This window comes from Podarcis bocagei (genome assembly GCF_964188305.1).
Source record: "Podarcis bocagei genome assembly, chromosome: 16".
Classification (NCBI taxonomy): domain Eukaryota; kingdom Metazoa; phylum Chordata; class Lepidosauria; order Squamata; family Lacertidae; genus Podarcis; species Podarcis bocagei.
In genome coordinates, this window is record NC_138142.1 from 9,863,618 (window position 1) to 9,887,390 (window position 23,773).

General features: G+C 44.9%; 2 protein-coding genes across 2 annotated transcripts in view; both read left to right on the plus strand.

Annotated features, from left to right (window-relative positions):
* The window catches only part of MMP17 (matrix metallopeptidase 17), a 273,972-nt gene that overhangs the window by 225,447 nt on the left and 24,752 nt on the right, over positions 1-23,773 (plus strand). The window lies entirely within an intron of this gene.
* The window catches only part of ULK1 (unc-51 like autophagy activating kinase 1), a 109,547-nt gene that overhangs the window by 25,205 nt on the left and 60,569 nt on the right, over positions 1-23,773 (plus strand). The window contains exons 4-7 of the mRNA XM_081174747.1: positions 4,559-4,591; positions 6,073-6,109; positions 17,185-17,358; positions 17,848-17,921. Of these exons, the coding sequence (XP_081030873.1) occupies positions 4,559-4,591; positions 6,073-6,109; positions 17,185-17,358; positions 17,848-17,921 (318 nt within the window). The remainder of the gene's footprint in view (positions 1-4,558; positions 4,592-6,072; positions 6,110-17,184; positions 17,359-17,847; positions 17,922-23,773) is intronic.

Here is a 23,773-nt window from a genome sequence, read left to right on the forward strand (position 1 = left end):
AGGCAGTGCGGAAACAATAGCAGAATCCGCATCGGATGTTCGGCTTCCAAAAGAACGTTCAGAAACCAGAACACTCACTTCCGGGTTTCAATCTTTCGGGAGCCAAAACGTACAAGTACCGAGGCATTCAACAACCAAAGTGCGACTGTATAATGGTTGAGTAAAGAAAGTATCTATACGGAAGAAAAAATAAAATAATATTATAAAAAGGGATATCCCTGAGTTCTAGTATTATGAGTAGGGGAGGAAACATTTCACTAACCACTTTCTTCACTGAGAATAATTTACTCTGCATCCCCTGGGAAAGAATACTCACTTTGGTGTTCGGAAATCATGTGACATTTGGGCATCTTGTCCACTGGGATTTTGTTTCTTTGTGAGAAATGGCGACCAACTCTTTCCCTGACGAATGAAGGTTTTGAAATAGGAATACACAGTAAGGGTTATGAAATGAGCTTCTTTCTGCTACTCCCCTTATTATTCATTCAGTCGCAGAGATCATCTGGAGGAATGCCTGTCAGTTGCCCCTGTGCTACAGAAGAGGCCAAGAGATACCCTTGCCATTAACTTCCATGTGTCTCTCAAATACCTTTTTTCTCCAGATGGGCCTATTCAGTTTGAGATTAGACAGTTTAAGATTAGGCAGCCACTGTAACGTTTATTTCGTGTTGGTTTTATTATATGTTATGTTTTATGGTCCTGTACCTCGCCTTGATAGTTCACCTAAGATGGTATTATATAAATCCTTCGATAAAATAAATTATTGGTCTCTTTGAAGAAATCCAAATACAGTGATACCTCAAGTTAAGTACTTAATTCGTTCCGGAGGTCCGTTCTTAACCTGAAACTGTTCTTAACCTGAAGCACCACTTTAAATAATGGGGCTTCCTGCTTCCGCTGCGCCGCCGGGGCACGATTTCTGTTCTCATCCTGAAGCAAAGTTCTTAACCTGAGGTACTATTTCTGGGTTAACGGAGTCTGTAACCTGAAGCGCGTGTAACCTGAAATGTACGTAACCCGAGGTACCACTGTACTACAATAGGGTAGTGCTTTTACAAGGACTACCCCGTAAGGTGGTGCCGGGATGTTATCTCCAAACTTTAAAAAAGAAAAACTGATTTGAATGTAAAAAAATTCCTTCCAGTAGCACCTTAAAGACCAACTAAGTTAGTTCTTGGTATGAGCTTTCGTGTGCATGCACACTTCTTCAGATATCTGAAAGCTCATACCAAGAACTAACTTAGTTGGTCTTTAAGGTGCTACTGGAAGGAATTTTTTTATTTTGACTATGGCAGACCAACACGGCTACCTATCTGTGATTTGAATGTGTCCAACCAAGTTGACCTGACCTGCTTTTATTTGGAATGCAAGCCAAACCGTTCTTGTCATTTGCAGAAATTTGATTAAGGCTCTCTTGAAATCTCATGGAGCTAGGGGAATGACGCTGTGACTTAAGCAAAAGGGATCCTTTTCTTCCCCTCCATAACTACCTTCAACTTGTAAGGGTAACAGCTGCCAGAACTGCAGACATTCAGGAACTTCAGGATCTGATTGAATGTTTTGTGTTTGGGGTGGTGATGGGTCCCATTTGAACACATACTGACAAGCTCTTCATTTCCTTGTATCGTTAATTTCCCTCTGCAAGAAGTGGGGAATCTTTGCTTCACTATCTGTGTACAGTGGTACCTTGGTTCTTGAACTTAATCAGTTCCAGGAGTCCGTTCGACTCCTGAAACCGTTTGAAAACCAAGGCGTGGCTTCAGATTGGCTCCAGGAGCCGCGTCGGACGTTCGGCTTCCGAAAATCGTTCACAAACAGGAACACTTCTGGGTTTGCAGCATTCAGGATCTGATTTGTTCGGGAGCCAAGCTGTTCAAGTACCAAGGCAGCACTGTACTTAGATAGGTGAAACTGATACTTTTCAGCCACTACAGACAGTTCTATCAGCTCAAGGGTCTTTGCTTTAAATACCTGATCATTGCCACTGCTGTCTCCCAAAGAACCCTGGCACTAGCTGTGCTTTTGGGAGAAAGGAAGAATTATTATTATTTTTGCAAACTTCTCCTAATCTCTGCAGAAGAGGCAGGAAAAACATATAAAGCCTCTTTCGCAGAGAGTGGAGATTTTCATGCATAAAATAAAATAAAGTAGGATTTGGTAATGGCCCCTGCTGAGAAAGCACACTTTCCCTGCTTTGTCTAGATTCATAGAATATTATCTTCAGAAATTGGGAGAAAACTGATTGTGTGTGTTTGCGGCAGAAGCTCTGTGCTCAGCAGTAAGTGGTTAAAAACAGTGACGTTACTAACCCACTTTCTGCCTCCTCATCGAAACAGGGTTACAGTAGTTTTAAAACCTTGATTCTGCCTTTTTTTTTTAATGACTGGGGTGGGGGGTTGCTGGGAAGTTGGCGCGGTGGGGGTGAGTAGGGCAAGCCACGGTCCATTTGTCAGAGGAAAAACAAAACCCCAAACTGTATGGATGTTTTGGATACACGCAAATTCCTTTCCTAGTCTCCTTCCCTATGAAACAGCAGCTGCAACAGCTAAGCTGGCCAACAAACCATTTATTCACCTGATTATCAGCTCATCTTCCTCCTGTTTCTTTCTACCCCTCACCCACAATGTTTTCTAGAAGAATAGAGGAGAAAGCCTCTTCTAATTCTGTGCAGTAGACACCCTGGCTGATTAATTTTCAGTTAGTAAATGCAATTCAGATTTGTCTGACTCACCCATCCTTCTGCACTTTAGCCCCATCTCGGGTTCCCTTGCCACAACCAAACAGAACTACAGTGATTGCCAACATCCCATAACCCACATTTCCCCTTCAGCATCTGGGTTGCTTGAACTTTCTGTGCAATCACAACAGCTTGGCTAATGGCTGGTGGAGGGTCTCTGGCTGCTAGCTGGCAAGTAGTCCATTATCCGCCTCCATCACCTGAGGTTCTTATTATATTTAATGGTCCATAAAAGAACTGTGTTAATCTTTATGCAACATTCACTTCCTGAGAGATGCCCTGGCAACTTGGGGGAAGATATAAGGAGCCATAAAACTTAACGGCATGCAATTTTGGATTTGTGTCAGAATCCGTTGTATGCAAAGCAGTTGGCTTCCACATTTGCATAGTACTTTGACTGCATGCTGACAGTGTGACTTTAGCTGGTCGGTGTCGAATGTGATATTTCAGGGATATACACAATTCCTGCTCTGTGATGACGGCCACTCTATCAATAAATATTGAGCAATCACCTGCAAGCTATCTGCAGTTAGTTAAGGCATAATGTGATAGGCGCTTAAGCCTAAATGCAATTTTCTGTTATGTTTTTTTCTGCCCAAATGCAGACTAAGTAACTTTTTTAAAAAATAAAAGAGTAAAAATGAAGCAGAATGAGAATTGGTAAAAGGAAAGACAGCACACACGGACACACACCTTGCAAAATTTTAACAGGAAATAGCGCTACCCCTCCAGAGAATTCAGGATGGGGGTCTAAGGTCTCTCCAACCTGCTTCCCTCCCCCTTCCTACAATTTTAACAACCCTGTGAGTTTTTTTCTGCTAAAAGATGGTTATTGACGCATGCTTATATATACCATAGAAACAGGGAATTGTTGGCGATCTAGATGTTTCTGGCCTCTGGCTCCCATCGCCTCTGACCATTGGAGGTGCTGGCAAGGGGTGATGGGAGTTCGACAACATCTGGGGTGGGGCACAGGCCCCGTCTCTGCCGAATATTAGGGGTCAGCCTTGTGTAAGGTGCAAAATTCATGTGTGTTTATTTTTCGTTGAAAGCAACTACTAAACTAGTCCTAGTTACAGATAGGTAGCCGTGTTGGTCTGCCATAGTCAAAATAAAAAAATTCCCTCCAGTAGCACCTTAAAGACCAACTAAGTTAGTTCTTGGTATGAGCTTTCGTGTGCATGCACACTTCTTCAGATACACAGATACTTCAGATCTGAAGAAGTGTGCATGCACACGAAAGCTCATACCAAGAACTAACTTAGTTGGTCTTTAAGGTGCTACTGGAAGGAATTTTTTTTATTTAAACTAGTCCTGTTATAGATTCACTTTTATAAATTGTAACTGAATTGCGCCCCCCCCCCCGCAAAAAAATAATAATGTGGAGGTTTAGAAGTTTTCCAGTTTCTAGTCCTAGTGGTTTGGTTTTTCTGTCTCTCCCAATAATCCATGGTTTATTTTTGAAAAAATCTCCCATCCTCAGTTTCCAGCGCACACGTTACTTTTACAGGAATTGTAGTTATGAAGCCTCAGAAGGCTGTGTTAAATTGGAAACAGCAAAGGCTTTTGATACTGCACTCGAGCAAGTGTGTTTGTTAAATGTGCAGCTAGGAGTACCCAGGAGCCTCCAAGGAATATGGAAGGGGGCCTAAATGATTTAGATTTATTAAAAGGGAAAGGCATGTAGAATTGAACGCCTTGGTAAATTCTGCATTAAATTCTCTGGCACCCACAGTGTATTCTGCTTTGTTGACTGGATCCAAACCTTTTTAAAAAAATAATAATAACTGATTCTCCCCCATCCCCTTTCTTTTCTTTTAGGAAATGGCCAACTCTGTTTACTTGGTTATGGAGGTGAGTAATTCTGAACTCTTATCAAAGGTGAAGGTTATTCTTAGGTCTCATCTGCACTACACACTTAAAGCATCAGCATTCCACTTTAAACTATAACGACTTCGTCCAAGGAATCCTGGGTGCTGAGAGTTGCCAAGTGAATCATGTTCTGCTCAGAGAGTGCCCTGGGAAATGGGATTGAGTGTAAAACCATTCTGGTAATTTTAGCTCTGCAAGGGGTATAGGGGTCTCCGAACAACTCACAGCACCCTCAACAAACTATGGTCCCCAGGATTCTTTGGGGGAAGCCATGACTGTTTGCAACAAGATGTCAGAAACAACTGATGGAGAGCACTCCAGAGTGCAAGAGCAAAGGAGATAAATATTACTATTTTTTGGTGACCAGCGTGATACTCTGTAGGGTATGGTTCTGTAAGTAAAAAAATTCTCAAAGTGATCTATGTCATCTCAGATGTCCATACAGTGTCCTGAGTTGTCCAAGCATCTTGGGAGTACAATAATACATGGAGAGTCACAGTTTCCCATGCCTGTATGTAAATAATTAGTCAATGACCTATATTTTAAGTGTAAGAGTAAAATATGCCTCTGGTTTTAATTCAGAAAAAAGGATGCACTCACATTAAAAAATCATAATGTTGCCTGCAAGGCTATTGTATTAAAAACCGCTATTTGGGAAGGGAGAACAGGAAGCCAACCTATTGCCTGGGTTACTATCTTGGTGCCAGCATAGACCTTCTAAAATGAAATGCTTGGTTCTTGTTGGAAGGCTTCTGCTGTTTTGGTCTCAAGGGTCACTAAATTAGCCATGGACATCCTCTTGAAAGCAACATTGGAGAAGGAACAGGATTGGCTCATATTAGCTGGACTATGTCAGTGCAGCAGAACTTGGGATAATATATTTGCAGTAGAAGGGGGCTTTTTACTCGAAGGTAGGGAGAGAGGGATTGTGGTGGTGCCTGCTGGGTCCACCCCAATCTCTGTGAATGTATAGGCATGCAGACTTTCTGTTCAGGCCCCAGAAGCAGAGGGTGGGCTGGGGGAAGGGATCGAGTGGAAACAGTGATCCACACTCACATGTGTCCAGAAAGCCCTAACCTGAGATCCCAAACTCCCTCTATCTCTGACCATTGCTTATGCTGGCTAGAGCTGGTGGGATTTGGAGCCCAACAAGATCTGGAGGGCACTGGCTGATTACCCCTGCCCGAATGTCTCCCGCATTTCAAGAATCAATACTTGTAAGGTGAATAAATGAAGGAAACAAATCTACACTGCACTTACCAGATCCTAAGCTCTGGCATTTTGCAATTGGAAAAGGCCAGTCTCCTTCGTTTATGAAGTGGCCAGAGTTCTGTGAATTGCCGCTGGAGGCAGGAAACAACTAGAGGATTGTTTCTGTGCTTTATTGTAGAGCCTTGGTGAGACAGAATTTTTAACTAAACTCTTGCTTACAGACTTCTCTTTATCTCCTTTCCCTGATCTAGTACTGCAATGGTGGAGACCTGGCAGATTACTTGCACAGTAAGTATCATCCCTGATGTCTCTTCTCTTTTTGGCAGAACCTAAATAGCATGTTGAAATGTTTGCCGCTCCAATGTGGCGCCTGAAATATGTAAGTGGCTCACTGTTGTTGTTGTTTTTTTATTCTGCAAAACTTGTGCTTAGGGTTTTTGTGCTGTTGTCCCTGTTTTGGGGGAGTTCTGATCAGCTTTCAGCTCTTCTAGGGGTTTAGGGAATTTGGAAGTGTTGCTGTGATGTGCCAAGGTTGGCTTGGACCTTGCCCTGCCCCCTCACGAGGGGCGTGGCAAGATAAGCTCCTCCTACCACTTTGCCTGGTATATGGAGAAGTTCTATGCAACTGTGCTGACTCAAGCGGTACGCTCAATGATAACAACAACTTGGAAGATATTGAACGCTCCTTCATTGGGTGTTTTAAAACAGAGGTTGGATGGCCGTCTGTCAGGGATTATTTACCTGTGATTCCTACATTGCAGGGGGCTTCATGAGCCTTAGGGTCCCTTCCAACTGTGCAATTCTATGACTCCATGATCCCATCCACATGCCAGAAGTACTTTTCTATGGCTTTCATGTGGAGGCATGTAATGTTATGAAGTACTCAGAGGCCCTGAAGGTGGAGACCAAATATTTGCCCAACTTTCTCCATTGATGGACCATGCTTTGGCAACGTCACTGGACTGTGACTTAGGACTGACCCCAGATACCGTGGAGATTCTGCAGAAGCAGGGACCTGACCTTGCGGATCTTGACTTTGGACCTTGCTCATTGTGTTGGGCCTGGACTGGTATTTGACCATTTGCACTTTCTGACCACTCTTGGGACCGTGTGTACTATTAGGACTTTGCTTCGGGTCTGCTGTGGTTCAGTATAATTAGAAGCCCAGCATGTCACTAACAATGACCTCAAGGGAGGAGGTGGTCCTGTTTGGACATCTTTAACCTGATGACAACCCACCACAAATCAAAACCCAGTGGTGCCCCCCACCCAAACACACAACTGTATGCAATGGTGAATGTGTTTAGGAGGAGTGGATGGGTGACTTGGTGGGGGGACATAGGAAGCTGACATCTAAGGAGTTGTTGTTGGTCCGTCTAGCTCCAGGTTGTCTCCACGGACTGGTGGCCACTTTCCAGGATTTCAGACGGTTCTCTTGCAAGTTTATCTGAAGTTGTCAGAGATTGAAACTTCTGCATGCAAGGCAGATGTTCTGACTCTGAGCTATGGCTTTTGCTTACAAAGGAGGTCCACTAAAGTCTGACATGGACCCTGAAAAGCGCAGCATTTGTTGTCTTCTATTGTGAAAGCAAAGTCTGGAGTAACACTACTTATGCTAATGACTAGTTTGCAGCCTGTCATCTCTGCTCCTTTGGACATTACTTCCTCATTGATAATCTTCAAGCCCTGAGCCCTCATTTACCGGCTGTATATAATCTAGGTCAGTAATGACTGGTTTTGTTTGGACTACTTTTCAGCAGTTGGTTTTCTGTTTACAAGACCATTGCAATTAAGTCCCGCCCCCCTCCTTTTGCTGATTTGGTTGTTTGTTTTTAAATACTGCAAATGATTTGCCTGAAGCAAGGTTTAGCAATCCAGGCTCATTGAATGAAAGAAATTAGGAAATGTTTGTCTGCTCAACAACCACATCTTGCCCTTTAATCTCATGTTTTAACCTTGGAAAACCCCAAAACAAAACCCAGTTTTAATACCTCTTCCCCTACCCAATTTGGGGGGAAGGAGATGGGACTCTAGGGGTTTTTTTCCCTCCTTGCAACAACTATTCCTCTTTTATTCTTATTTTTTTAAAAAACCTCTAGTATTAGCTAAAAGTCGCAGTAAGTTACATGAACCCCTGCTGTTTGACCCTAAAACAAGCCCGCAAAGTGACATATAATAACATTGAACAAATACAGAATTAATATCCAGTAAAATAACATTTTGAGGGACACGGGTGGCACTGTGGGTTAAGCCACAGTGCCTAGGGCTTGCCGATCAGAAGGTCGGCGGTTCGAATCCCTGCGACGGGGTGAGCTCCCATTGCTTGGTCCCTGCTCCTGCCAACCTAGCACTTCGAAAGCGTGCAGCGCAAGTAGATAAATAGGTACCGCTCCAGTGGAAAGGTAAATGGTGTTTCCGTGTGCTGCTCTGGTTTTCCAGAAGCCGCTTAGTCATGCTGGCCACATGACCCGGACTGTACACCGGCTCCCTTGGCCAATAAAGTGAGATGAGCACCGCAACGCCAGAGTCGTGCGCGACTGGACCTAAGGGGTCCCTTTATCTTTACCTTTACAAGAACATTTAAGAAGAGAGCTGTGCTGGATCACGCCAAAGACCCATCTAGTCCAGCATCCTCACAGTGGATCAACAAGATCCTCACAGTGGTCAACAAGATCCCTTTGGGAAACCTGCAGGCCAGACCTTGGGAGCAATAGCACTCTACCTGCTTGTGATTCCCAGGAACTAGCAAAACAAAGCCCACATCATTGAGTTCTCCCACACTATCCAGGAGGCCCTGTCCACATCTGCTTCCTCTGCAGCAAAGCTTCATGTTATGGGCAGTACAATGATATAACCCAGGGGTAGTCAACCTTTTTATACCTACTGCCCACTAATGCATCTTTCTTGATGGTAAGATTTCCTTACCGCCCACCAGTGCTTGATGGAAGGAGGATTCAGCTTGTGCCATAGAGCCCCCTACCGCCCACCTAGAATCCTGAAACACCCACTAGTGGGCAGTAGGGACCAGGTTGGCAACCCCTGATATAACCTTTACTCAGAGGGCTGTGGCCTCTTCCTTGTTGGAAGTCTTCAAGAGGAGTGCAGGCAGCCAAATGTCGGGGCTACTCTGCATTTCCTGTGCAGCAACTTAGGAAGCTACCTTCTACTGGTCAGCCTGAGACCTTCTACATGCAAAGCAGGTGCTCTCCTGCTGAGAAACAGCGCTTCCCAACCCCACCTGCATGGAGAACCTTCATGCGTAGGAAGCCGCCTTGTACCAAGTCAGACCACGGGCTCATCTAACTCAGTATGGTCCTCATGATGACAGGTTTCCAGTCCTACCTGGAGATGCTAGGGAGAGAACCGGGGACCTTCTGCTTTCAAAGCAGTTGTCCCACCACTGAGCCGCAGCCCTTTCTCCTCCATTTTGTGGGGAGTTGCACTGGCTCGTCTGCAAGGCTCCCTCCAACTCTGATACCAGGGAGATAGTTCCTATAAAACGCCTCCAAAAACTAGCTGTCCCAGTTACCCCAGACTAGAAATGGGCCTATCTCCTGCTGTTCTCCTTCATCCCAATGAAGTCTTCCTTTAGCAGTAAAAGTTTAAAAACACATGCTAACTCCAGATCTGCAAATGTTTGTGATGTCTTCCAAATGGAGACAGCCTTCTATATTTCTGGATTTTAAAGTAGCCACTCTTCTGAATGCACAGTGAATTTAGAATGTGTTTCCCTTCACTTCTTCCTCCTGCGGCTAAACACTCTTCCTTTTTAAAAGCCTTTAGTCTCCCGTGCTAACTTAAAAGATTAAAGCTGTCTCTCCATGTTTAATCATCTCTCAGAATGTTTTTTTCGGCCATGTTTAAACAAAACAATGTTAATCAAGGCTGTCATCCTCCTTTTTGTTAATTTGGTGCTAAGTTGGTTCATGAGCAAGGGAAAAAAGATGAATTCTCCTATCCCAGCCCCACTGATCATGGCCGCTTAAACCTCTTTCATGTTGAGCTGCTGGAACGGAAATATTAAAAAAACTGGATTCTTATTTCCCCTCCAGAGCTAGCATTGTAAATGTTTTATGAATGATGAGTTCAGATCATTTATTTGGCTTTTAGCAGCCGGAATGAAGAGGAGTCTTGACAGCAGAACTGTGCATACCACGTGGCTTTTAAAAATATAGATAAAATTATTACTTTTAAGATCAGGCCATTATGCTCCAAAATGTCTCAGCTGTGGCAAAAAAACCAACAACAAATGGAACAACACCTGTCAGACCGGGCCTTCTATATAGATCCGCACAAACCACAAGAATATTAGTCTCGGATGCCTTGCAATCTGGCATGTCCCCACTGCAAATACAGGGTCTCTCTGGTGGTGGTGCCCAAACTTTGGAATGGTTTCCCTATGGACATCAGTCAGGCAAGTTTCCAAAGCTCAGGTTAAGTAGAGGAAGCCTCTTTAGCTAGGGACTGAATTGTGTCTACGATTTCAAATATCAGAATGGGATTACACGAATCCCAGGCAAGATGTATAGAGGTCCTGCAAAGTGAATTAACCATTGACAGCCTTCTTCTCCACAAATTTGCCTATTCCTCTTTTAAAGTGAGTAGATCTGGTTGGTTGGGCGCCTATGACATTGAGTCCATGCCAGGGGTCAGCAAACTTTTTCAGCAGGGGGCTGGTCCACTGTCCTCAGACCTTGTGGGAGGCCGGACTATATATATATATATATATATAAAAATGAACGAATTCCTATGGCCCACAAATAACACAGAGATGCATTTTAAATAAAAGCACACATTCTACTCATGTAAAAACATCAGGCAGACCCCACAAATAACCCAGAGATGCATTTTAAATAAAAGCACACATTCTACTCATGTAAAAACACGCTGATTCCTGGACTGTTCGCAGGCCGGATTTAGAAGGCGATTGGGCCACATCCGGCCCCCAGGCTTTAGTTTGCCTACCCATGGTCTATGCTCTTACCTCGAGCATGCATGCATCTAAACTCCTATATGTGAACACTAAGGCACCTAGCAGTGCACAACCTGCCTCTTCCCACACTGTAGCTGTTGAGTTATTGCTGCCCCCCCCCCAGTAAATGACAGCAACAGACAGAATTGAGCGTCCAGTGGGGGTGAAGGAAGGACCTTGGGTAACGATCCTTGCGGGTGAGAATAGGGGTCTTAATGTTCCCATTCCCATCTGTGGAAATGGGAGGGTGTGCTTAATCTGCAAGGTGATTATTTGCTGCCACTTGATGGTGTAGTTATTTTGGTTCCTGTTTCACCTGGTTACTCTGGCACGCTATATCTGGCCCCAGATCTTTGTACCAAGAATGCCGAAATACAGTGACCTGGATAAATTATGTAAATTTGCTTACATTATTCAGCTTTTGCTTGTCAATAGGGGGAGGGGGGGAATGCCTCCCTTTGAAGGTTGGAATTCTTATTTTGGCTTTCTCTCTGGGTTCTGAAATCTCCACCTTTAGACTTCACTTTCAAGTTTATCCTTACACCAACAGGACTAGAAACTTCCTTTAAATTTAAAAAGAAAAGATGGGGGAGTGGGAAGCTGTGGTTTTTCAAAAGACAGTTGTTCAGCCCAGTACCATATTTTATGTGTTTTATTCATGGACATAGTCACAGGGACACCATTCTGCAAGATTTTTGAAAAATGTCACTGATAGAGGCATTTTGACAATTGTTGTTTTTTTAAAAGTGGTTCCTAATTTGCTTACTGTTTTGTCATGCTCTTTTGTCTGCCTCCTCACTTTCTCCATTAGTTGGTAGCTAATCTTTGGTCTTAATGGAGTTATGTTTCCTAGAGCAGGAGCCAGCCAATCTGAATAATTGGTTCTGTTCTTAGAAAACTTTCTTCTTCTTCTTAACAACAGAGACCTTTTAAAGATTAGCTACGCTTCTTCGGTGTGGCATTTAAAATGACAGCTACTACCATCCAGATTGTGTTCCCTGAGGCTGAGTGTGATAGAACAAGGTACAAAGGACTGCATTCACAATACCAATGTTAGGGGCTGGGGTGCCACCTCTTTGAACATTTTTAAAGCCTGCAGTTAGAAAGTTAGCATATGAGAATGGTAAAATATGCAGGAATGATAAGTAAATTGAACCATAGAAGGAAAAGAAGGGAAGTCAATGGATATATGGCATTGTGCAAAATGTTCATTTTGAAACGTATAAGTTGAAAATTTAATTAAAATTACAACAAAAAGGTTATAACAATAGCAATAATAAGAAATTATTATTTATACGCCGTCCATCTGGCTGGGTTTCCCCAGCCACTCTGGGCTGCTCTCAACAGAATATTAAAAAGACAATAAAACATCAAACATTAAAAACCTCCCTAAACAGGGCTGCCTTGGAGCATATGAGGAATAGTTTAGGCCAGGGAGAGGGGGTTCTTTTTGTGGAAGAACAGTAAGTCTGAAATTGTTCAATTCCATAACCTACAACATTTCTCTGATGAAATTAGGGAGGTCCCCTCCTCCTCCTCCTCCTCCTCCTCCTCCTTCTTCTTCCCCACCCATCTGACTGGGTTGCCCCAGCTACTCTGGGTGCCCTCCAACATATATAAAAACATAATAAAACATTAAACATTAAAAAACGTTCCCTATACAGGACTGCCTCAATACCCTCCAACATTTCTCTGCTGAAAATAGGGACGTCCTAAGGTAAAGTGGCACGTTCTGGGATAAAATCAGAAACCGGGGCGGCTTCTGTAAATCCGGGATTGTCCCTGGAAAATAGGGACACTTGGAGGGTCTGCAATTCCAACACCTCAATCTGTAAAAAAGATAGATCAGCTGGGAATGATAAGAAAATTACATACTTGTGTATAAGAAATAGAACAGACACTCCTTGATGTTATTAGAAGACAGGAAAAATAGGAATGAGCTTTCTCTCCATAATGTTTGCTCTCTACCTGTTTTGAAGCTTTTTCTGAATCAACGAGGACTAGAAACGTGTTTCGTTTTGTTTTACAATGACACCAACACAGTGCAGTGAGGACCAGATTTTGAGCAAGCATGCTGCAAAACAACTGCAAATGTGGGACGGCATTGCTGCAGTGTATGTAACCTTGGTGCTCAGCGACCGCTTTGCCTCTGGGTTTATTGGGCAGGGAGGAGCAAGTTGAGCTAAGAAAGCTTGATTGTAATTTTCTCTCAAGATCATATTGATTATTTTGAACTGATTTCGCAGGGCCCCTAAAAGGTGTGGGGCCCATTGTCCGATGCCTACTCTGCCTGTTTGGTAATCTGGCATTGAGCCTGTGCTTCAGGCCCTCCGTCCTTGAAATGGCAGCAATTCGGCGCTTGTAACTTTGCCCCGATTCCTAGATTCCACTCCTGTTCTGGACTCCCTTTACTCCTCAACTGCAAGGCAGTGGCAGGTTTTGAATTGCGCTGCCCCCCCCCAGCCCAGGCACCTGTGTGTTTACTCCCTGGCCCAAATGTTGAGGATGAGCTCAGCTTGTCCCTCCACGTGGCGGAAGAGGAGAAGGGTTTGCTTCTTGCCAAAACGTTGTCACGGCATTAGTCAGCATGCCTTGGCATTGAATGTGCACATTGGCATGCTCGCTTCGGCAGCACATATACTGAATGTGCACATTGGCAAGCCCTTGCAAGAAGCACCCAGGGCTGGCATTGGCTCTGTGAACAGGTGAAGGGGTTGGTGATATGCTACTGACTAAGCTTGGTTTTGGATGGCCTCTGCCCGCTCCCCTTCCTCCTCCCGTGTTTAACCCCCCCCTCTCTCTCTCTCCCGGTGTGTGTGTGTGTGTTATATATATATATATATATATATATATATATATATATATATATATGCAGGTTTTGGTGTCTTCGGGTGTCTTCCCGTGTAAGAGTTGGGGTGTCTAGGCGACGTTTCGACGAGGTCTCACTCGTCATCTTCAGGCTGGTGCTTTCGGCTTCTTGTTACTAGAACAGAGCGGGATCTCAGTGTTTGAGTTCCTATAAATACTGTTGAGGGGGTGTGGTGTATAGCCTCCAACGTTCTGGGCAGAGAGGGAGTTCCCAGGTTAGTGTGCCTTTTCTTCTTTTGTTCCTTAATTACTTGAGGGATATCTTGAGTGATTTCTTGAGTGATATACTGAGTACCACTTAGGAGGGTCATTAGGTGTGGATTAGTTGCTAAAGCTTTCGTGTCTTGACCTCTTGAGCTTGTGAAGAGTTTTTCTGAGAAGATGGCTGTACTGCACTTAGTTGTGCTCTGGCTTGGCTTCGTGTATAGGGGCGAGCTGTGGTTTTGTGCCCTGTGCCAGCCAGATCTGTGTAGGGATTGCAGGGGGGTGCAGCATCCGGAGGTGCCACTATGGTTTGGCTACTGGATGGTGTCTGTACTTTATCTGTGGAGAGGGTCTGGGTTTGGGTCTGGTGTGGTTGATTGGAGATGGCGTTCTGTGTGTCTCTGGTTCTGGTGTCGGTTTTTGTGGGGAGGGCTAATTTCCAGATGTCTGGCAGGCGGGACGTGTCGTCACGCTTGTTCATGTTGTGAGGGTGTTTCTCTATCTCGATGGCTTCCATGATTATTCTCTTGTGGTGATGTTCCCAGACCCTCTCCACAGATAAAGTACAGACACCATCCAGTAGCCAAACCATAGTGGCACCTCCGGATGCTGCACCCCCCTGCAATCCCTACACAGATCTGGCTGGCACAGGGCACAAAACCACAGCTCGCCCCTATACACGAAGCCAAGCCAGAGCACAACTAAGTGCAGTACAGCCATCTTCTCAGAAAAACTCTTCACAAGCTCAAGAGGTCAAGACACGAAAGCTTTAGCAACTAATCCACACCTAATGACCCTCCTAAGTGGTACTCAGTATATCACTCAAGAAATCACTCAAGATATCCCTCAAGTAATTAAGGAACAAAAGAAGAAAAGGCACACTAACCTGGGAACTTCCTCTCTGCCCAGAACGTTGGAGGCTATACACCACACCCCCTCAACAGTATTTATAGGAACTCAAACACTGAGATCCCGCTCTGTTCTAGTAACAAGAAGCCGAAAGCACCAGCCTGAAGATGACGAGTGAGACCTCGTCGAAACGTCGCCTAGACACCCCAACTCTTACACGGGAAGACACCCGAAGACACCAAAACCTGCATTCCTGTACCCGTGAAAATCTACGAAAGCATATATATATATATATATATATATATATATATATATATCCCAATTTCCTCAGCAAAAGGGCCTAGTCCTGTGTGTTTTACCCAGTGGGACGTGTGTTTGTGTGTGTGATGGGCAGTCCAAAAGCAGAACCGAAGTCCATCTGCAGTTCCCAGCAAGTGGTATTGAGAGGAGTTCTGCCTCCAGCAAGATGTAGTAGCCAAAATGGCAAGTCGCCATGATGAACCCGGTAGCCCTCCATATGTTGTTGGACTCCGACTCCCATCAGCCCCTGCCAGCTTGGCTGGGAGTCGGGGATGATGGGCATTGCAGTCCAGAAACATTGGTGCTTCTGTGTGTGTGTGCGTGCATGTGTGTGTGTGTGTGTGACCCACTCAATCCTGTTCTGGATTATTGTATTGTGCTTACTGTATTTTAAGCCACTTTATGAGGCCTTTGCCCCCAAAAGTCAGCCCTAAGGAGTACATTAAAACAGGGGTGAGCCACCTTTTTCAACCATGGGGCCATCCACCATCCCTCAGACCATGTGGTGGGGCCGGGCTATATTTGGCAGGGGGGGGGGCGGAGAACGAATTCCTATTCATAGCTGTCAACTTTTCCCTTTTTTAAAGGGAAATTCCCTTATTCCGAATAGGATTCCTCTCAAGAAAAGGGAAAAGTTGACAGCTATGCACCGTATTTTTCGCCCTATAAGACGCACTTTTCCCCCTCCAAAAATGAAGGGGAAATGTGTGTGCGTCCTATGGGGCGAATGCAGGCTTTCACTGAAGCCTGGAGAGCGAGGGGGGTCGGTGCGCACTGACCCCTCTCGCTCTCCATGCTTCAGGAAGCTATCCGCTAGCCATGGGAGACCCAGCTCTCCCAGGGCTAGTGGAGAGCTTGCTGGCTCCCAGAAGCTTGGGGCGCGCTGAGCTCCGCATGCCCCAAGCTTTGGGCTTAGCACAGCGCACCTGGGGGGAAAATAAAATTTCCCCCCTTTATTCCCCCCCCCAAAAAAACTAGGTGCATCCTATGGGGCGAAAAATACGGTATCCTATGCCCCACAAATAACCGACAGATTTGTTTTAAATAAAAGCACACATTAAAAACATGCTGATTCCCGGACCATCCGTGGGCCACATTGAGAAGGCGGTTAGGCCGGATCCGGGCCTTAGGATGCCTACACCTGCGTTAAAGCAAAGAATACTAAATCCTCTTAGGAGTCCTAGAGAACCGAGTTATTAGGCGGCAGGCAGGCCATTAGGCTGAGTAAGGTGTCTCCCTCGGGGATCACATCTTGAATGGTGTGAAAATAAGGCAAATCGTTGGTTAATTTGACTTTTACTGAGTGCAGGAGGGAACGTTGTCTACCGTCCGCCTGAGGGGATGGCGAGAGGGTGACTTGTGTCCGAGGAAGTGGCTAAATCCCCCATGATGTATTATGTGTGTGTGTGAGCCTCATCTTGCTCAGCTGCTCTGAGGTAAGCGCAGCAAAAGCATGGCGTGCTCACACACGCACACACCTCTTTAATAGCTCTTGAGGTATTTTCTAACGCGTCATGTCTCATAACTCGTGCCCGGTTCCCTGAGGGCTTTGGGAAACGGGGCTCTGCTCACTTCTGTCACTTGACCTGAATTTGCGGCTCACAGGTTAGGACTGACCAAATGATAACAGATTCGTAGTTGATTTGTCACCTGCATTTAAGACAGTTACAAAAATAATAATGTAAATGTTCATTATGGAGCCGAGGTGGCAGGAGTGTTGGATGGTGACTAGGAGACCCGGGTCCAAATCTTTACTCAGTCATGAAGCATGGGCTAATCTCCACCTTAAGCCTACTTTTCAGGGTTGTTGTAAGGATAAAATGAAGGGATAGAAGTGTTCACTCTTCTGAACTCTGAGCCTTTTGGGGGGATGGGGGGGACATTCCTTGATAATATGGAAACCTCTGTGTTTTTATTGCTGCGGCTGTTTGGGAGGGGGCTGTGATATTATGCTGCAATGGCTTTTGTAAATTGCATTGACTTTGGGAGAAGCAACAATTTTAAATAAATTGTACCATGCTTATCCCTATTGGCCCTTGCGCCTCGTATGTCTTCCTTGCAGCACTAGATATTTATGGGTGATATTCGCTCCTTCTCATAGATGGTTATCAGTTATTATAATAGCTGGTTTTGCAGCTATTAATCTCCCCCCACCTTTCCCCCTCTCTAGGTATGAGGACCCTCAGCGAAGATACGATCAGACTCTTTCTGCAGCAAATTGCCGGCGCCATGAAGGTGCTACACAGCAAAGGGATAATCCACCGGGATCTGAAACCTCAAAACATCCTCCTTTCTTTTGTGGGGGGCAAAAAATCGAACCCCAATAACATTCGCATTAAGATTGGTAAGCCCCTGGAGCTGTCCATTGATTTCTTTAAAAAAATTAAAAATGTTTGCTAGCAATGTGTAACAGATATTGTAGTTGAAACTGGTTTTCCAAATTTCACAAGTGGAATTCCAAACCAGGCCAAGTAATTAGCTTTTTATATAAAAAAAAGTCATGCATTTTTATTTATTCTTGTCCGCTTCACTCAGTGGATTGTTATATTGCAGTTCTGTGTGAATTTACACAGAAGTATTCAGCTTACTCTATAGTAAGTGTGTTTGACAGCTGAGTGCAACTATTTCCTCTGTTAAAATATATTCTGTGTTTTGGGGCGATACAAAAACTATTGTCTGCGCTCAACGACAATTGTTTGGGCACACGCAAGTGCGCCTTTGTCGTCACCAAGTGGTGGTCACTCACGTACGTGTACTGTGTTTGTGAGCTGTCATTTATTTTAACCTTGCTCTTTTTTCCTTTCTTTTTGGCTTGTTTTGGTTCTGCGTGTAGCTGATTTTGGATTTGCACGATACCTGCAGAGCAATATGATGGCTGCGACTCTCTGTGGCTCCCCCATGTACATGGTAAGTCCATTCTGGTTATCATTTTGCCCGCAGTAGGAACTATTCTTTATCACTGCGGAATGTGGGGAGTTAAAAACAACCATCCGTTAATGAAGCTTATTGAACGTGAATGTAAGGCTCTGTTCCAATTGTGTCTCCTCTCACTTCCTGCTGTATGATGTTCCCTGCCATGTCCTGTTTTGTATCTCTGCTGCCATGTGCCTTTAAATGCCTGATTAAAACAAATCAACCCTGCATTTTCCTGTCAAACCACCACAGTGGTGATGAGCGGGGCAAAGAACAGTTCTTGTATTACAGCTCCCCGTTAAAGGTGTGGTGTCTCTCTGTTACTTTGCTTCTGGCAATCTCCCATTTTGTGGGATCGCGAGGAGGTAGAACATAGGGTCTGACCACTTGGCCGTCTGCCGCACTGTTGTGTAGGTGGCAATGGTTCTCTAGAGTTTCAGACAAGAATCTTCCCGATCTCTCTCCCAGGGATTGAACCCAGGACTCCCCTCTCCAGTCTTGCCTGTGCTTTGTGCCATAGAACTTAATGGAAGCCACTGAGAATCTAACCTGTGCTGCTCTGCATTGCCCTGTTCCACCCTGTGATTCTTTGCCCTCATTGAGTGTGATGAACTGTGCATGTGTGAGCGATTGATATTTACTGTAAGAATTCTGCACCCTCTGGGCTGTTCCCATTCAAAAGTGGGTCGTGTTGGTGAGGGGCCTTTGGACACTCCTTTGGCCCTCAGCCAATGCTCAACTGAACTGATAGCTGGCTCTGGGCCTGTGGGCTGTGCCAGTTGACTGTGGATTGATGTATTGATTTTAGAATCCTGATTGTAAACGATGTATCTCCCCATAACTTACTATGCAAAGGGATGCTGTTCGGGGTCATAAACCAATCTTCATTGTCACTGCTGCTTTGTGTGAACACAGGTGGTCTTCTGTTACTCTGGCCTATTGTGTTTTCTGCTGTTGTGCAGGCAAAAAGCCATAGAGTAGTCTCATTCAGAGGTTAGCTTAGCCAGGGCTCAGCTCCAGGGCCTGTACTCCATGATAAAGCTTGGCTGTGAAATTATCAGTTGGGCGACGATTGTATTTATTTACCTAGACCTGCCTCTCTTTTGTTGTGGAACTCAAGGTGACATGAACCGATTTCGGGGGGGGGGGGCGTCTCCCACCTAGGCACCAGATGCAGGCCTGTTTAGCTTCAGCAATATTACAGTATAGTGTGCCTTCAGACAGTGCTTTGTATTTGTGAAAGGGTTTTTCTGCCTGCTTTTAGGGTTTATATGCAGCAGCAGAAATTAACTTCAGTTAAATGAATCCTTGCTTGGAGCACACCTTTAATTGAAAGGTATAAAATAAGTATAAAATATATACTTGGTATAAAATAAGAAAGCTTATGTTAAAGGAAGTATATTTTTGATAGTAAAGCATTCTGTAGTCCTAGCTAACAAAGAAGCCATGCTTGCCTCTTAGTACTCAGGAAAAGGACAGGAGTGATTGAAATTTGCAGGCACAACATCCCCTCCAGAGTGGAGAAAGCCTACCACTTTACGGGCAAATAGGTTCAGGGGCTTTTCTGCTGGGCCCCATTTGAAGTTGATTTGGGGTGAGACGATCTGAAAGGGAATCACTTTCTGACTAAAAGCATTCCTTCTGATTTACTCATGAAGGAGCTCCCCCTCTCTACTCTGGATCATGCCATATTTTCAGCTGGAGACGGAAGTTTTGATTTTTGTAAAACTGCCCCCTCTCCTTTGGGACTCAGCTGGATTCTTTGCAAAAAATATATAAAAAACAGCTGTCTAGGAGAACAGGCAATGAAGTCTGAGATTGAAAGCAATCACAAGAAGTCTGTCTCCTTGCTCTCTTTACTTTCCATTTGATGGTAGTGTTTTGCTATGAGACAGAAATACAGCATCCATTTGGTAATGCCTCCAGTTCTATCTCCTGTCATTAATATATAATCCTGTTCCACAGTAATAGTGCTGCATCTTCTAATGGAAAGAAGAGGAAAGAGAGAGACTTGTCTGGTTTGAACAGGATGAATTTGCGGGGTGGGGTGGAATCTTTCCTCATTGCCATGAGATTGGCTACCAAGCTTATGTTGGAAAAGACAGTTTGTGTATGGATGTTGCGCACTTGATTCCCACCTGAAGAGTCTGCCTTAGGACCTTTACATGTTAAGTAACAGCAAGCCTGGTCTACTTCTGAAAGTGCACTTGACAGTCCCAGCTGCCCAGTTACTGTGACATGGTTCACAAGTTCTTGTGTTTCAGTTGACAGTGAAGTGATGAATTGCATGTGTGAATAGCCTACATCAAGTGTCATGGACTTATCATGACTTGGTTTGTTTGGACTATGCCTTGGTCTTGAATCCTTCCTCCTTCCACTCTCCAATCTCCCTCTTTTTTCTTTTCCTGGCTCACAAGAGCTACAGTTGATTTCTCTGTGTATATGAATCGGGCAAACCAAACAGTGCTGTCCAGTTCTGACTTGGTTTGCAGCGCTCATGGTTTGTGTGAATCGGACATAATGACAAGAAGTGGTTATGGTGGACCTGGATGAGGCTGGGTATCGGAGCATGCGAAGGGAGGAAGAGTGTGAGTGACTTCAAGGAATGACTCAAACCATGGCTTGGTCATGACATCCGAACCTAGACCTGCTTTTTCATAAATCCAATTTGCACATCAAGCTGCAAATCACCAGGTGTACATTAATAAAATTACAAACACACCTAGCATCATATATATGCATAATGTGTGTGTAAATCCAGCCTCTGTGTATGATGAAGACATTCTCAAAACTTCAAGTTTGTCCTCATGTGTAACTGCTAAAGACATGTTAACAAAATGCTTACTTAACCCCCCCCCCCGCCCCCACATATCCATGCCTAGCTTGCTACCCTGTGGTGTGATCTTTAGCTCAGCCCTGGGGAGAGGTGAATTCTTGTTCCATTATGCACTGCCTCAGAAAGGGAGAGGTTCCTTGAGGTCTGTTGCTGCTGCTTCTGCCAAGGCCTCATTTTCAAAGGATAGCCTTTGATGGCATCTAATTCTTCTCTCTGGCCTCTTTGTTGTTATGACTAGGTTGCCTGCAGAGTGTTTGCTAAGATTGCAAAGATCAGCAGGGGGAGGAAGTCCTGGCGAAGGACCAGGCTTAGGGGATGCAGCCAACGGCTTGTTTGTATGAGGTTAGCAAACATGCAATAGCAGCTTGGTGCACAACCCAAATAAAGAATAACGGGAATCGAGTCATGGCGACTCTTTACGTGTGTGCTTTAGTTTCATGTGGCGGTTGAAAAGAAAACAGTTCACAATCTTCCCACGCAACCCTTGTCCCTCTGTTCCAGCTAATAAGAGACCATAGTTCAGTGGTGCAACTCCTGTTTCTTGTGCAAAAGATCCCAGGTTAAATTCCTGCCATCTCCCAAGTTTTTGCTTGCTTGCTTTTATAGGATCAGGTAGTAGATGATGGGAGAGACTCCCTGTCTTAAACCCTAGAGAGATGCTGCCAGCATGAGCAGACAATACTGGACTACTTTAGGTGGTGCCGGCTGGGCTAGACCAGTTTGTTGTGTTTAATGCCTCTCCCCCCCCCCCCCCGCAAAAATCAAATCAAATCTGGTTTTCAGATTAGCCTTTCCCACAGCAGTGTTCTGCCAAGGAACTTCTAATAAGGCAAATAAAAACCCGGCACAGCTGCACACAGGAGATACCTGCAGGTAACCTGGCAAATGAGCAGTTGCCTTTGACGTCTAATTCACCGAGGGCATTGGATAGACCTGTCATCATGGCTCTTAGTGTGAATCAAGACCTAATCGCAGCATACATGGTAAAAGGCTGCCATGTTGGAATGGAGTGTTCCACTTTGCATTGCAGGTGGAGGCAGCAAACTCCCAAGTCTCTTCTTTAAGGCATTTCAACATCTCAAACTTCTTCCAAGGAACTCCGAGCATGGCTTTGAAGATAAATTGGCACTATAAGGGATGCAAGGCTGAGGGAGGGAGAGAATGGCTGAAGGGCTCCTGGCTGATGACCAAACTAGATGTGCTGTGTAAAACAAAGGGTTAGATAGGCTCCAACATCATACACATTTCGTCTAATGCTAAAAACTTTTTATTTCTGCAGGCTTTCCCAGAAGGAAAGCGTTGGCATGCAGGCAATATCTGATTGCTTTTAGGAAAACTGTTTCTGTCCATTTTATTGTGTTGCAGGCTACTGAGTTTGCTATTGTTTTCCTATGGCCCTCCTGGTGTTTCTGGGCCTTAGTTCCCATTTGCCTTGATTGTTGGCCAATGAGGGTTGAAGTCCTATGCAGATGTGCCCACAGGTTCCCCACCCTAGATTAGTGTCAATTGCACAAATGTTGGAAATGGAAGCACTGGCTTATGGTGGGAATGAAATGGTGGACTTCTTGGAGCTCCTTGGGACAAGGGTGGAATAAAAGTGTAAGAAATACAGTGGCACCTCCGGTTGCGAACAGGATCCATTCTGGAGGTCCGGCCGCATCCCAAGGAATTCGCAACCGGAGGACCGCTTCTGCACGCGCATGCGGGGTGAAACCTGGAAAAATACTTCCAGGTTTGCCGCGTTCACATCCTGAAGCTTATGTATCCAGAGGGATGCATCCAGACTCTATAAGGAAGGATACCACCCACCCACCCACACTTAGAAAAAAACCCACTGCAGCTTTTGTTCCACTCTTTCTCACAGCCAAATTTGCTTGGATCTTGTTTGAAGTGGGGAATATGCATGGGAGGAATTGCAAAGAGATTATTCAGGGGGAGGTGGGGAGTTCTGTAATAAATATTGCCCCCCCCCGTTACTCTGTATGATCAGGACAAGTCTAGGTTTATGCAGACTGGTCTGTTTGCCCTCATCTGATGCAGCCCTACAGCAGGGAGCTGACTGTGGGTTTTTCACTGCCAAGGCCTAGGGGTGGTTGCCAGACTTTGGGGAGCTTTCTCCGCCATCCCTGGAAGCTGTCCTCACACTTTCCTTTGTAGTAGGCCATATTCTTGGGAAGCTTGTTGTAGATTGTCATTCAGGCTGTGAAATCTGGTGTTGCCTGTCCTGGCTTGACTCTCTTGTTCACCTGGGTGGCAGGTGGTAAAAGATGTTGCTGTTTTTCAAACATGTGTGCAGATTGGTTTTAGTTTTTTAGGGGAGAACTTTGCTTTAGTGTGGTGACTTATGTGTCTATGCAATAGAACAGGGGTCAGTAACCCTTTTCAGCCGTGGGCCAATCCACCATCCCTCAGTCAATGTGGTGGGCCAGACTATATTTTGAAGAAAAAAAATGAACGAATTCCTATGCCCCACAAATAACCCAGAGATGCATTTTAAATAGAAGCACACATTCTACTCATGTAAAAACACGCTGATTCCCGCACCATTTGCGGGCCGGATTGAGAAGGCAATTGGGCCACATCGGGCCCCCGGGCCTTAGGTTGCCTAACCCTGCAATAGAACATGGGTTAGCCCACATGATGACCTCCAAATGTTGTTAAACTACAACTCCCATCAGCCCCAGCCCAATGGCCAGGGATGATGGGAGTTGTAGTCCAGCATCATCTGGAAAGCACTGTGTTGGCTACCCTTGTAATACAGAATGCAGATACATAATGGATGCAAGTACATACGACGAGTGAAAATAGGCTTTATTTCACCCAGGTCAAAGACCCAATTTGGCACCCACATTTGCGTACACACATACAGAGGCTGGGAGCATCAGTAACGCCCCTTTGGAGGCTTCACCCGGGACAAAAACCCTGATTAGCATCCCCAGCCCCCCCCCCCCCGCTATGGCTCTGTATATGCAAATGTGTATTATATATTTTCACAAACAGAAACATGCAT